This window comes from Gopherus flavomarginatus, chromosome 9 (assembly GCF_025201925.1).
Source record: "Gopherus flavomarginatus isolate rGopFla2 chromosome 9, rGopFla2.mat.asm, whole genome shotgun sequence".
Classification (NCBI taxonomy): Eukaryota; Metazoa; Chordata; order Testudines; family Testudinidae; genus Gopherus; species Gopherus flavomarginatus.
The window spans coordinates 12,220,222-12,232,780 of NC_066625.1; the positions used below are offsets into that span (position 1 = coordinate 12,220,222).

The following is a 12,559-nucleotide window of genomic DNA, read 5'->3' on the forward strand; positions in this document are numbered from 1 at the left end:
GAGTAGTGAAAATGCAGGCAACGTCTTTCTCATTGGTGAAGGTTGTATGGTGTCTCTTGAAGCTCAGCAGTTCATTGCACCAGCAGCAAGGTAGTTTATGAAATGTTGCCATCTAAATTCACCTTAATACCACTTCCGTCTCTTGCACTCACACAAATATTTTGCAAGCTTTGTTCTACATGTTCTCTCCCTTGTTTTACCATTCAGAACTACAGTTCAGAACAAAGCTAAATGGCACCCCGTTACAGGAAGCAGCAAGCACAGAGACCTATTAATCAGAGCCTATACAGATCATCCTAGTCCACCTTCTTCTTTCTCAGTTGTTAACCTCGTTGTTCCTGGAAGCAGGTATCCTCTTTCCCTTTTTCCTTCCAATCCTCCCAGTGAGGAAGAGAACTTTAAAAATGAATGTGCCTGTTACTGTAGCTAGTTCCGCTTCTAAACTGGGGACTCTCAGATACGGGGTTCTGTTCCCAGGCCCTATCACCTCCCTCAAGTTGTCTGCAGTATGAGGTCCATGCTTGTTTTTGGTCGTCTTGCAGTGTACCTTCTGGGGAGCCAGGTGCTGGCTGGCTGGAATTGCAGCCATGTTTCTGTCTTACTCCAGAACCTCATGCTCTGATTTTATCAAAAAGGATGGAGAAACTTATCACTAGTCTCCAGAATACCTTTGGACGGGAGATCTCATTAGGCGAGTCCATGGCTGCTATTTTCCTTTATTTACATGGAGAGGAGAAATGTAAATTTAGCTAAACAATAGCCCCTAGCATTGCAGTGTAAAAGTCCAGAGTCATTTTAGAGGAAGTAATGAGAGATTTTTCTGTGTCTAATTTGTCTGTCCTACAGTGGGTTGGCATTCCACTTTACAGAGCACATGTGGTAGAGGCTGTTAATGTTTGGTAACCATTCACTCTGCCTTCATAGCTTGTTTGCCATTCACTCCTCAGTCTGACCATTCCGATATGGTCACTGCACAGGTGGTCAGGAAGTTGCAGCATGGACATCCTAGCAGTCCAGCTATTCAGAAGCTTTACTTTGACACCAGTCATGTTAGGACACGTATGTCCATTTCTCTCTAGGTGCAGTACCAATGGCTGAGAGGTTAGTACCTCTTCCTTGCTTCTAAAACTAAGATACTGTAACAGCACTGATTTTTTTAAAGGTATCGAACTCTTTACCAATGGACAAGGAGGAATTTGGTTCAAAGACATAATCCCACATTTGGGATTTTATTGGTTGGTATTTGAAAAAAATCTGTGGATTCCATACCTTATTCTCTTAAGCACTCATTTTCTTTTTTGATGGAAGACATTTTGGAATACCTCAGAGGTAGGTCCAAACATCAGCTATTTCTACTAGCCAGAGGCCTGGTAGGAAGTTATAACATAGGATCTTATGCTTAGCCTTGCTGGGTATGTCTCCACAGCAATAAAAGAGCTGTGGCATGGCCATGGCTCGCCCTGGTCAACTTAGTCAGGGTCATGGGGCTCGGGCTACAAGGCTATAAAATTAGTGTAAACATTCAGGCTTGGGCTGGAACCTGGGCTCTGAGACCCCCACAATGGGGCTGGATCTCAGAGCCGAGCTGCAGCCCAAGCCCAAACATCTACATTGCAATTTTTAGCCCCGCAGCGTGAGCCCAAGTCAGCTGACCCAGTCTCTGAGACTCTGTGCTGCAGGTTTTTTATTGCAGTGTAGGCATACCTGTAGGCTACCAAGAGTATTTTGTTTAGGGGAAGTCCCCTGAGTGTATTTTTATCTCATTAGAATATGGTATTTGTCTCTTCCTATCCTAAACTGTTGTGCAGTGTTTCTGTGTGCCATTAAATAGTTGCCAAATTCCACCCCAGAGGTGGCTGCCTCAGTAATGGAGTAAGGTTGTGAAAATAATAGTTTGTAAGTACATATTTCAGGATCAAAAGGTGCTATCTGAATAAACGAATGCAAGAAATCAGTAGTACTTATCAAATAGTATAAATATTTATAAATTCTTCTCTTTATTTAAAGCCTGAGACGTTTCCTCTCATTTTTGGGTGTCACTTTTTACTATCGAAACAGCAGCAATTTGTGGGAGACCTCATGACAGAAGAAAAGTCATCCATCACATGCTTTTTCTCTCCCAGGACTAACATCCACTGGTTTACTCCCCAGGAGAGAAGTGGATACAGTTTGACAAATGTTGGTATTGGTGTTTAAATTTCCCTTTTTGCCATCTCCTGGGGCCTGCGCAGATGTATGCACATAAGTCAAAGCGCGTGGTTGTGTGAAGGAACTTGCCCATGTGCAGCGCTCCACTTACTCATTTCCTTTGACACTGAGTTAGTGTAACAGCCGGTGCTCAGGCAGTTTTTTATCACTTGTGTATATAAAACCTGGGTCATGTTCCAGATTAAAGATGGAAGTGCATGAGATGGATGCCTGTACTAAAGAGACAGGAGTTGTGGTTCATCTCAATATTGAATAATAAGCAAGAGACAGGAAGTGTTTGTCATAAATCTCGACATATGCATGGGGTTGTTCCTCCCTTACCCTGCCCCAGTATTCAATTTTCATCCTGGATTGCCAGGCACTTGGTCCACTTCGCTCAGCAGTTAAGAGCAGCTTTTTCATTACGTTCCCTGGAAGGCACTTTATAGAGACGTCCGTCCCCTTCTGCCTCATAAATCCACTTTATATTTCAAGCTTGCCACATGGGGATCAGAGGTCTTGGCAAGAAGCAATTATTATAAAGAACTAGTTCTCCCTTTTTTAGGGAGAATATTATGGGGAAAGGGAATTTAGCTGAAGACAAGGAGAGGTCATTTTTGTGAAAGGCAGTGTTCCCTGATTGATGGACAACCACACGGCCTTATTAATGCTCAGTCATTAAGTGTCCTGTAGGGCATGCTAGCATGATGTCACAGGCGAACAAAACCTGCTGGTTACTACAAAAATAAACGAACAGAAGCAATAGACTGGGAGTTCTGTAAACTCATAAATATTTCCAGGCACAACCACATCTTGTGGGCAAATTTGGTTTTTTTTTGTTTTTTTTTAAATATTTCTATCATTTTAAATGAACAGCCTCTAATTACAGTGATTTGCTAGCTACCTGGGGACCTGATATTTGAGCAGGGTGTAATGCTTAGGAGAGATTGATTAGTGAAGCATAATTCAATTGGGGGATTTTGATAATGATATCGCCACCCAAGAGAGCCAAGTCTGAGCAATTATACAGATCCTCAGTACCCTCCTGATTGAATTGTATAATTTCAGTAGTCAGTCTCCCTGTCAACGCCCCTCTCCCCCCCACCTCTGTGTCTCTCCATCCTTTAAGCTTTGAAGAGATCTTCTAGAGGCCTGTTTAAAGGGGAAAAGATACTTAGCAAGAATTACCCTCTCTACAGAGTAATCCCATGGTACAGACACTAAAGAGAAGGCAGTAGTGCACCAACTCCATGGAGAAAAATGTGGCCATCAGATCCTATCTCTATATCCCACCCTGCCCTGGCCTAAATTTACAACATCAGCCAAGCTTTGAAGGAGGAATTGATTGTGGTATTTTTAGCTGAGCAGTCAGACTTTGCAAATACTTTTATTCATGTATGTTCCTTTGGGGGTATGCGTGTGCACACACAGACTCTTACACATGAGCTTTGTGTTCAACATGTACTCTTTGCTGGGCGTTGGAAGCCCGAGAACAGGCTTAGGGCCCTCTCTGAGGCTGTGCTGCCTCTCTCTCTCTCTCTCTCTCTCTGACAGCTGCGTGTGGTCACTACACCTTTGACATTTAGAAAAATCTCAGAATCTAAAGCAAGAGGCAGAAAAGAAAATATTTTCTTGTTTAAAGGTCAGAGCCAACTGCTTTAAAAAATGGTTTTAAAATTGGTTTGTTGGACTGTGACAAGATTTAACCATACTAATGGATGGAGAGACCATGTGATTTGGGGTAGGCAGCAAAAGAGAAGCCCTGCAGTAGACTGGCCGAGGAAGCTATAAAAAGTAAATCATGCAAACTAAAGAACTTGAATTAGGGTTTTTTTATGGCTTACAGGAGAGCAGGTGTCATGTCCAGCTAGGAAGCTGGCATACAGGTTGTGCAGTGGTCTATGATAACACTGATGTGTTATTAGGTGGGGTAAGAATGTTGCAGAGTTCCTAAGAGATGCCCAGGTCGGTGCCAGAGTTTTATAAAGTGAAAAGAGTGCCACAGAGCCCTGAATAAAGGAGGGTAGGTAGTGTGGGGCTCCCCGGCTTAGACACAGCAGAGCTGGGGCCTTGACGTATGAAAGGTAGTGCAGCAGGATGTTCCATCTTGTGAGTAGCAAAGAATCCTGTGGCACCTTATAGACTAACAGACATTTTGGAGCATGAGCTTTCGTGGGTGAATACCCACTTCCTCAGATGCATGCATCTGAGGAAGTGGGTATTCACCCACGAAAGCTCATGCTCCAAAACGTCTGTTAGTCTATAAGGTGCCACAGGATTCTTTGCTGCTTTTACAGATCCAGACTAACACGGCTACCCCTCTGATACTTGACATCTTGTGAGTATCAGCAGATGAGTATAATACCAGGGGTTGAGGAGGGCAGTACAGGTGTCTTGGTGGATGAGTCCATAGCACAAGAGGGAAAGTGTCATGGGCTGAAGAGAACGGTGTGGAGAGCATCATAGATCCATGGGTATTAGGCTTCACAGTCCTGTCCCCTGCCGCATACAGGATTGTTCCCTACAATGTATTTAAAGTCTTAGTCTATTAAGAGGTCACACAGCAGGTGATTCCACAGAGTGAGAAGAGCAATGCAGACATCTTAGCAGATGAGATGGAGCAGCCTAAGTAGCTTCCCTGAGTAAATGTCACTGGGGCAACAGGTTACTTGTTCATTAAAACACCTAATAAAACGAAGCCTTGAAAATAAAGGTGCCCCATTCACTTTGGAGTATTGCAGAGTTTCATCTGCACAATAATGAAGTTCCTCACTGTGTCAAGGGGGTAGAGAGTCACTCTGCCAATCCAGTTCAAGCACCACATCCTCTTAGGCCTTAACCCTCTGTATGAAAACAGTCACACTGTGAGGACCCTGTAGCACACACTGCATGCATGCGTCTGAATGCTCAGAAGTGTGTTCCTCCTACATCGTGCATCTCTTTTGTACATCACCCATGGATACAGCAGTGGATTTTCATATGAAAAGGAGGTGATTGCCCCACTTTGTGGTGAAATCCTGAATTGTATCAAACATCATGATGGGATTTTCTCCTCTTCTGCCTTTCCCCTACCCTTGTTCTCCCCTGCTGCTTCTCCCCCCAGCCAACCTTCTTCTGGGGCCTTTGTAGCCCAGCTTCCCTCTCCCCTGCCTCCCTCTCCTCACAGCACTCCAGGGGTGCAGCGGAGGCAGAGGACCGTGATGTGTTTGAGTCATTCATTTGTCAGACTTTCCCACAGCAAGGTGGGAAACTGGAACAGAGGACACTGGCCAACTCACTATGGGGTCAGGTTTGTTTATGGCTGCAAGCTTTTGAATGTGCTTGTGGCGTTTGCTGAAACAATGCTTGATTCCCTTTCCCATGTGTTGGCCAGCATTCTGTCACTGGGTCTGACCCATGTGTTGTGTGACCTCTTGCCGCCAGCTGGTTGGTCTGCTGAGAACTGATGACAGTTCATGCCAAGCTTCACTTTATAGATTTTTGTACATTATTTTAATTTTCTAGTTGCAAAAGTGTTCCTGGGGACAGGGAGTGTGAATTGTTGTCCCTGTCCCATACATCCATCCGAACCATTTGAATGTCTTGTAAACAGCCAAACAAAATGTTATCAGACCTTTAACAACATCGTCACCAGGCTGAAAAGAGAAATTTCAGCCCAGAATATCACTTTTTTGGGAAGTTTATAAGTAACAAAGGCTGAGACAGAAAGTGTAATCTCAACCATACCCTGTAGCAACACTGGCACGGTCTGAACCCATGTATATGTCCTGCTGAAGTGACAAAGACAAGTGATCCTCCTTTGTACTTCATACATTGCTGCATCACTTACAAACACCAGCATGGTCCTGGCAGCTGCCAGGGGTGACCTCCTCAGAAGAAGACACTTTACTTTTTGCAGCATCTAGTGTCCCTGGGTGTTGTGAGCATAGTCTGCTTTAGATCATTATTGTGCCATGCGTGAGGGTGATGCCTGCTGGAGGTGAGAGGAGCTAATGTTTGCTTTCCTGTGATGCTCACGTTACAGACACTTAGCCTCTCTGTAAGTGCAGCGATTGAATGCAAACCGGCATTGCTCTTTTTCCAGGCCTGCAGCAAGACTGATCATCTTGGCATTCATGAGAGGAATGGGATGGGAGAGGCTACTCTGTTCCAACCCTTCTCCACTTTCTGTGCTTTTCCTAATGCCAAAATAAATCTGCAGCTTGAAACACAGATATTGACTGAAGTGTTTGGCTGCAGATGGAATGAGCAGAGTGTGAGACAAATAGAAAGTTTATCCTGTGACTGAAAGGGAGCCAGCAGCTCCCTTGCTGGGCTGCTCACCTCTCTCAGGCATTCACTTTCCATGATGAGCTTTAGATCCCACTCAGGCCTTCATCTCCTGCACAAACAGATAAATAGAGTGGAACAAATGGAAATGGCACACAAGTTCCAAGGTACCTGGTTCTCTTAAAGGACTGAGTGCTGACACAAGGCTTTATCTGTAATGCAAGTCTCTCCCTTCAAAAAAAATATAAAAAACTATAAAGCCTTGAATAATTTACCAATTTCCAGAGTTAAAAGGAAGATTTATGATGTTTTCTTCTGACTGGGAACAGCTAATCTTGTCTCTTATGGAAAAGCAATTGTACTAAAGACTCCTTTCTCTGAGGAGGTTGAAAAGCGACTGCTGGAAGTTCATGTCACCGCATAGTAGACGGATCCCACTTGTCCCGTTCTTACTACATGGCCAAAAAGCTGCTTCTGATTTTGTAATCACTCAATAGGGCAATGCAGCCTAGAAGTACAAAGCCTAGTAAGGTTCTTGGAACTCTTATCCTGGGTCAGGCACATACCAGTACGTAGTAGAGAGTGTTTTGCCTCATTTAAATTGCTTTCCTGATAAAGATCCTTTATATTTCTGAACACAGAATGGATTGATAATGGAAACAGGCCAAAACTGAAATGTCTGTTCCCCAAAATGTTGGTGGGTTGGATGAAATAGAACCTCGATCTGAACTGCCCTGGCTTTGGTTTTGCAAACCCCAAACAAGCCACCTTGATTTGCCCATTAACCAAAAGTGGCAAAACTAGGCCCATAACTTAGGTATCCTCTTTGACTCGGCCCTCTCAGTGGACCCACGTATTCAGTCCAGCTCTAAGTCATGCTGCTTTTTCTTACACATCTCTAAAAGTAACAACATGCACACAACTATGAATAAGACATTTTCGTGGGTTTGGCCCCAGATTAGATTGAGCTGATTTTTAAAGACACATTAGACATTTTTTTCCTCGCATCTGCCATCACTACTGAGGAGATTTAAGGTTCTTTAGGTCCCCTATGCATTTCCTTGCCTGACTATATTTGGCCTTTTTAAGTTTGGCTTTAACTCCGAATCTCCTGGTTTTTTAATGCTTGCTTTGGTGATAATTACATTCCTGTAATGTATTTTACCCTAAATTACTGACATGTCCTCTCAACCTTAGCCCTATCATAACAGTGTTTTTGTCTGGCAATTTCCTTGTTTATCTGGGGATTATTTTTTAGTACATAATAGCGTATGTGAACACTAAGAAATGCAAAGAGAATGTCGCGTGATATTTCTTGTGATTTGAAAATACCAGTTATCAACTTTTAATTCATTTTTATTTCAGCGTTTATGTCCAGATTCATTGGTACACTCTGGCTGCTTTATGTCACTGGAGAGCCGTACAGAAGCAACCAAAGTGTACTAGCAAGTTAAGCCAATGAGTAAACTACTTTGATTCACCAGAAGGACCAGAGCACTAAAAAGAAGCAAGATTGTTCAACCTCAGTTTCTTCTTTCCTCTTGTTCTCCAAATTCCTGCTGCCTCTAGCATCTTTAGGATTATTATAGTCATTTTTTTCCATTATTTTTCATAAATGAAAGTTTGTGTCAGCTGAGGTGAGTAGGTAAAATTTTCTCCTCCTTTTCTCCCATTGTTACAAACTGAGCTTAGTTAAACTGCTCTCTTTAAAAGCAGGTACCACCTCCTCTTGTTCCCAATCAAGGAAGATGGTGTCCCTCTATGCTGTCAGGAGGCCAAGGAACGCTCAGTCTTGTTGAAAACAGTTGGAGATGACCATGGACATTTTGAAAGAATTAAGCTCTTTATGGAATTTTCTGTAGTAGAACATTATTATTCTGCCTCTGCTGAATCAGAAACTTTCAGACTAATGGGGGACAAATGACAATTAATCCTCAGTAAATAAACAAGTATTCGAAGTAGCTTGCACACAAAATTTCACTGAGTTCTAACTATACAGAGTTTTGAAACATTTGGGTAATTCCATTACTGAGCTCATAAGGAACAAATAAACAGTCTGACAGTGGGAACTAAACTTCTTAAAGACCTACATGGGTTTTCTTGTAAATTCTCAGAAAATTAATTCTGTGCCCAAAGAATAAGGGCAATAATTTTGGGGAGGAGACACTGTATTTTTCATACATAGCAGAGAGTTGCAAAATTCAACTCAGCTTGACTATAAAGACAAAACTTGTGCCTCCATAATATTTGGCTCTTCCTCTCACCAGCCTAAACTTTAGTGTTCCAGGTCACATAGAACCAGATCCAACACCCATGGGCTTGGATTTGCAAACCAAAATCTGGCCTCCTCGGCACATCTTTGATTGATAGCATCTGGCCTATGGTCTAATTCAAGGCTGTGTAAGAGCTCCACACTGTGCCTGGGCTTGTGCATAGATTGCAAATGCATATCCCTCACTGACCTAGTTCCCTTTCTCTCTGCCATTTGCCAGTTTTTCATCTTTCCCAGTCTCTTCAATTTGTCCCTATCTGACCCAGTTTCACAGTGGATGCTCAGAAAGCAAGGCGGGTGGCTCCGCTAAACAAAGGATTAAGGCTCTAAACTTCGCCATCTGGAGTAGTTCATAAAGAGAAATGAACATTAAGCTGAACTGAAGTGGAAGAGCTTTAAACAAACTCTTAATTTACTTTTCCACTATAGAATCTTGTTTAAATCCCCTCCCCGGCATTGGTGTGACAGAGGCTTCCTCTGTGCCTTGCACGCCTCACAATCAGAAGTGACATTTACATGAGAAGTTCATAATGAAATTAATCCTGACCCTTGAAAACATGAAATTGGAAACAAACAGATCCCTGGGGCCTTTGGTGCTTCCCTGACATTATTGCTGCCCTTCTGGCAGGTGAAGATACGTGCTGCCTGCGCGCACAAACATCCACAGCTCAAGGCATTGATATCCCTTTTGAGAGCGGGCGGTTCCACCTGAGCTGCTTCAGGGTTGCCCTTCTGCTGCATAGACTGTGGATAGGGAATGTCCTGTTACGAAAGCAGGTTGAACTGTTAGGCAGTGCTTGTGTTGCCTCTAGCTTTGCTTCATTAAGGTGGTAGATGAGGAGCAGTAATCGTTCCCCAAAGGGAAATGTCTGGGGAGAAAAATTTGAATTTCCATTGTGATAGTTTTGCTGGTTTATTAATAAACAAGCAGATTTTGTGCTGCCTGTGGCATGAGGGGCTCTCAAAGCATCCTTTGCCTCCTCTTGCATTTTGCTTCTTTATCCATTTTATAACCTATGTTATGACGAGAGGAGATTTTCCCCGTGTATTGGGATTCCACCCTTCTATATGTATGTCTCTGGAATAATTTCTTCCATCAGCAAAGCACCTGGGTGTGTGAAGCAGGGCTGTCTATACTGTGATAAATAACTCACAGCACTGAGTCTCAGAGCCCAGGCGCTTGGCTTGCAGCGCTATGAAATTGCAGCGTAAACGTTCGGGCTCAGGCTGGAGCCCAGGCTCTGAGACGCCACTAGTTGATGGGTAGGTCTCGGAGCACGGGCTTGAGCCCAAGTCTGAATGTAGACACTGCAATTGTATAGCTCCTCAACCCGAGCCAGCTGACCTAGGCCAGCTACAGCCATGCTGTCAGTCTTTTATCGCAGTGTAGACATACCTGAACTAAGGGGGCTAGTTAAAGGTAGATCATTGGCTCATTTAAAGGGAATGTTCATTGAAAACATGTCTCCTTATCCTCCAAGAGAGGAGGGGCTTAAGAACTTTGATGGAGTTAATAATAATAATGGAGAAAGAGCTCTTTGAATATTTCCTGCCTCCCAAGACCAGGCTATTCAAAGATTTCTCATCTAAAGCATCCCTGGTTCTGCATTTTCTGCTGTGACTGCATGTATTAATTGTTCAGAACCTTTAAAGTTTGTTTTCAAGATATTTTAAACATTCTTCCTACTGCCTTATAATTCATTATTCATTTGAGGCTTACACGGGGGGTATTGTTCAGAGATTTTGGAAATGCAGAACTTAATAATGGTCCAATTAAATCATGTGTTGAACACCTGCTCTGCAGTAGATAACGTTACTTTGATTAGAATAAGATGCACACTGAAGGAGACTCCACAGCGAGAGTGCTAGAATTCGTCAGCATTTGGCGTGAAATAAAACCCTAATGTATTAACAATTTCTTTTCCTTTTCCCCTCCCTCCACCTCTTCCTTCTCCCCTCAGGCCTCCAGCTCTTCTGGTGGGAAGATGCAACTTCTGGAAACTGAATTCTCTCTCACAATCCGTGAGCTCATTGACCTGCACCTGCTGCACCAGGACAGCATACCAGCATTCCTCAGCGCTGTAACCCTCGAACTCTTCAGCCATCAGACCTGTGCTTAGCCCTCACTGAATCCCAGCCTTGTACTTTGGACGTGTGACTATCATTGTTTCACCACTGACCAGTCTAGTGCAGTGGAAAGGGGTTCCATGAGCTAGCCATGCCAAGTTCTTTTTGTTTCTTCTGCTGCATTCGGTTGCTTCCAATTTCTTTTGAAGTCCCCTCTCTCCTTTTCTCCCCAAACTCTTCATGTCTGTTTGAAGAGTCAGCCAAGGAGTCTGAATGAAGAAGGCATTTCCTGCTTCCTCCTGAGCTGGAGTCACATTCCTTTGGCCCAAAGTCCAATTATTCCTTGGCAATATTTGTCCAACCCAAAGGCCTATCTTTTTTTATGTTGATTTTACTAACCAATCTCTCTGACAGCTCTCAGCCCACCACACACATGCAGATTTCCACAGTAATATTTCCAGGGGAGAGCATGTGTAACTCCAGGTCAGAGTTCCCTTTTGCCAACTCCCTACCCCCCTGTTTATGAACATTGAGACCTTTTTATTAAATTACCAGCCTCTTATGTAGCCAGTCTCAACAGGAGTCGCTGTCAGGAAGAGCATGAGAATGCCAGCTTTGGGGAGCTCACAGCTGCTCAAGTCCCAGCTTCTTGCAGGACAATCCTGTTGAATTGGGTCTCAACCTCTCCCAACTGAAAGCTCTTTAAAACAGAGACCACAGGCTCTAGGGGAGATGACAGCTCAAGCTGCCACCAACTAATGAGGACTTAGGGTTGCCTTCTGGGAGTGCAGGACATTTGTGGAGGACTGGAGTTATGGATGGATAATTGAGCCCTTTGGATACAGCCTGCTCTCATAGACAGCTCGCTGATCAATGCGAGTTGACAGTCTTTCAAGACATAAAACTTTGCGAGATCTAGTCCTTCATAACTCCAGATCCTGGTTTGCCAGAACTCAGCACCCATCTCTCTTTCTCCCTCTTGTGCTGTATGCCCAGTGCTTAGATGTCGCTTGAGTGCTTTTCCTTCCTTGCGCAAGACTCTCAGGGGTTGCTTGGCTTATCTCAGGAACACAGGGAAAGGAGCAGGGAGTGGATGGCCTCTGTGTGGTATATTCACTTGAATTGCTGTTTTGTAGCCCAGTGTCCATAGCCAGGGTTGTCACCTTCTTGTATTACTGGGTGTAACTCTCACCACCACCACCACCTTTCTCTCCTGACTCTGCTGAGGGACCTTTCTGACAGCTCTGAAATCTTGTACTATGATGGAGGGGGGTTAGTTAGTTTGTTTTTCAGAATAAAGTGTCACTTCCCCATCTGGGTGTATGCTTCTTTTATTAAGCATTTGCACCTTCCGTGGCTTCACTGATATCTGTTTGATAATGGATGGTCAATCAGTGATGCTTGGGTTGATTTTACCACAGGAAGGGAGGGCGTATTACCCAGCCCTTCGGTTCTCCAGGCACATCTCATCAGTACCAGAAACGATACTAGCCTAAGACATTATACAACAGAGATTCCTGCCAATACAATGGCTTCCCCTTGCCATCCCATTATACTTTATTCCGTAACCCTGTGGGAAGGCAGTATTGCATCTCTTCTCAGCAGGAATCACATAGGAAAGTTAGTTCTGAAGACAGTCACAGCAACTCTAGCCCCAGTCTTTCCCCGCTGGAGTAGCTATAGCAAACAAAGTTGGCGCTACAAGCACAGGAAGAAAACAGTTGCTCCAGACCCAGCTTATCATAAGTGATGGAAGGAGCAACT

The 12,559-nt window shown here is 43.8% G+C and overlaps 1 protein-coding gene across 2 annotated transcripts in view; it reads left to right on the forward strand.

Annotated features, from left to right (window-relative positions):
• Positions 1-12,108, forward strand: part of MAD1L1 (mitotic arrest deficient 1 like 1) — a 543,068-nt gene extending 530,960 nt beyond the window's left edge. For both annotated transcript variants that reach the window (XM_050966318.1, XM_050966316.1), the window contains exon 18: positions 10,690-12,108. In XM_050966318.1, coding sequence (XP_050822275.1) covers positions 10,690-10,848 — 159 coding nt within the window. In that variant the 3' untranslated portion in view covers positions 10,849-12,108. The remainder of the gene's footprint in view (positions 1-10,689) is intronic.
• Positions 12,109-12,559: the final 451 nt, after the last annotated feature.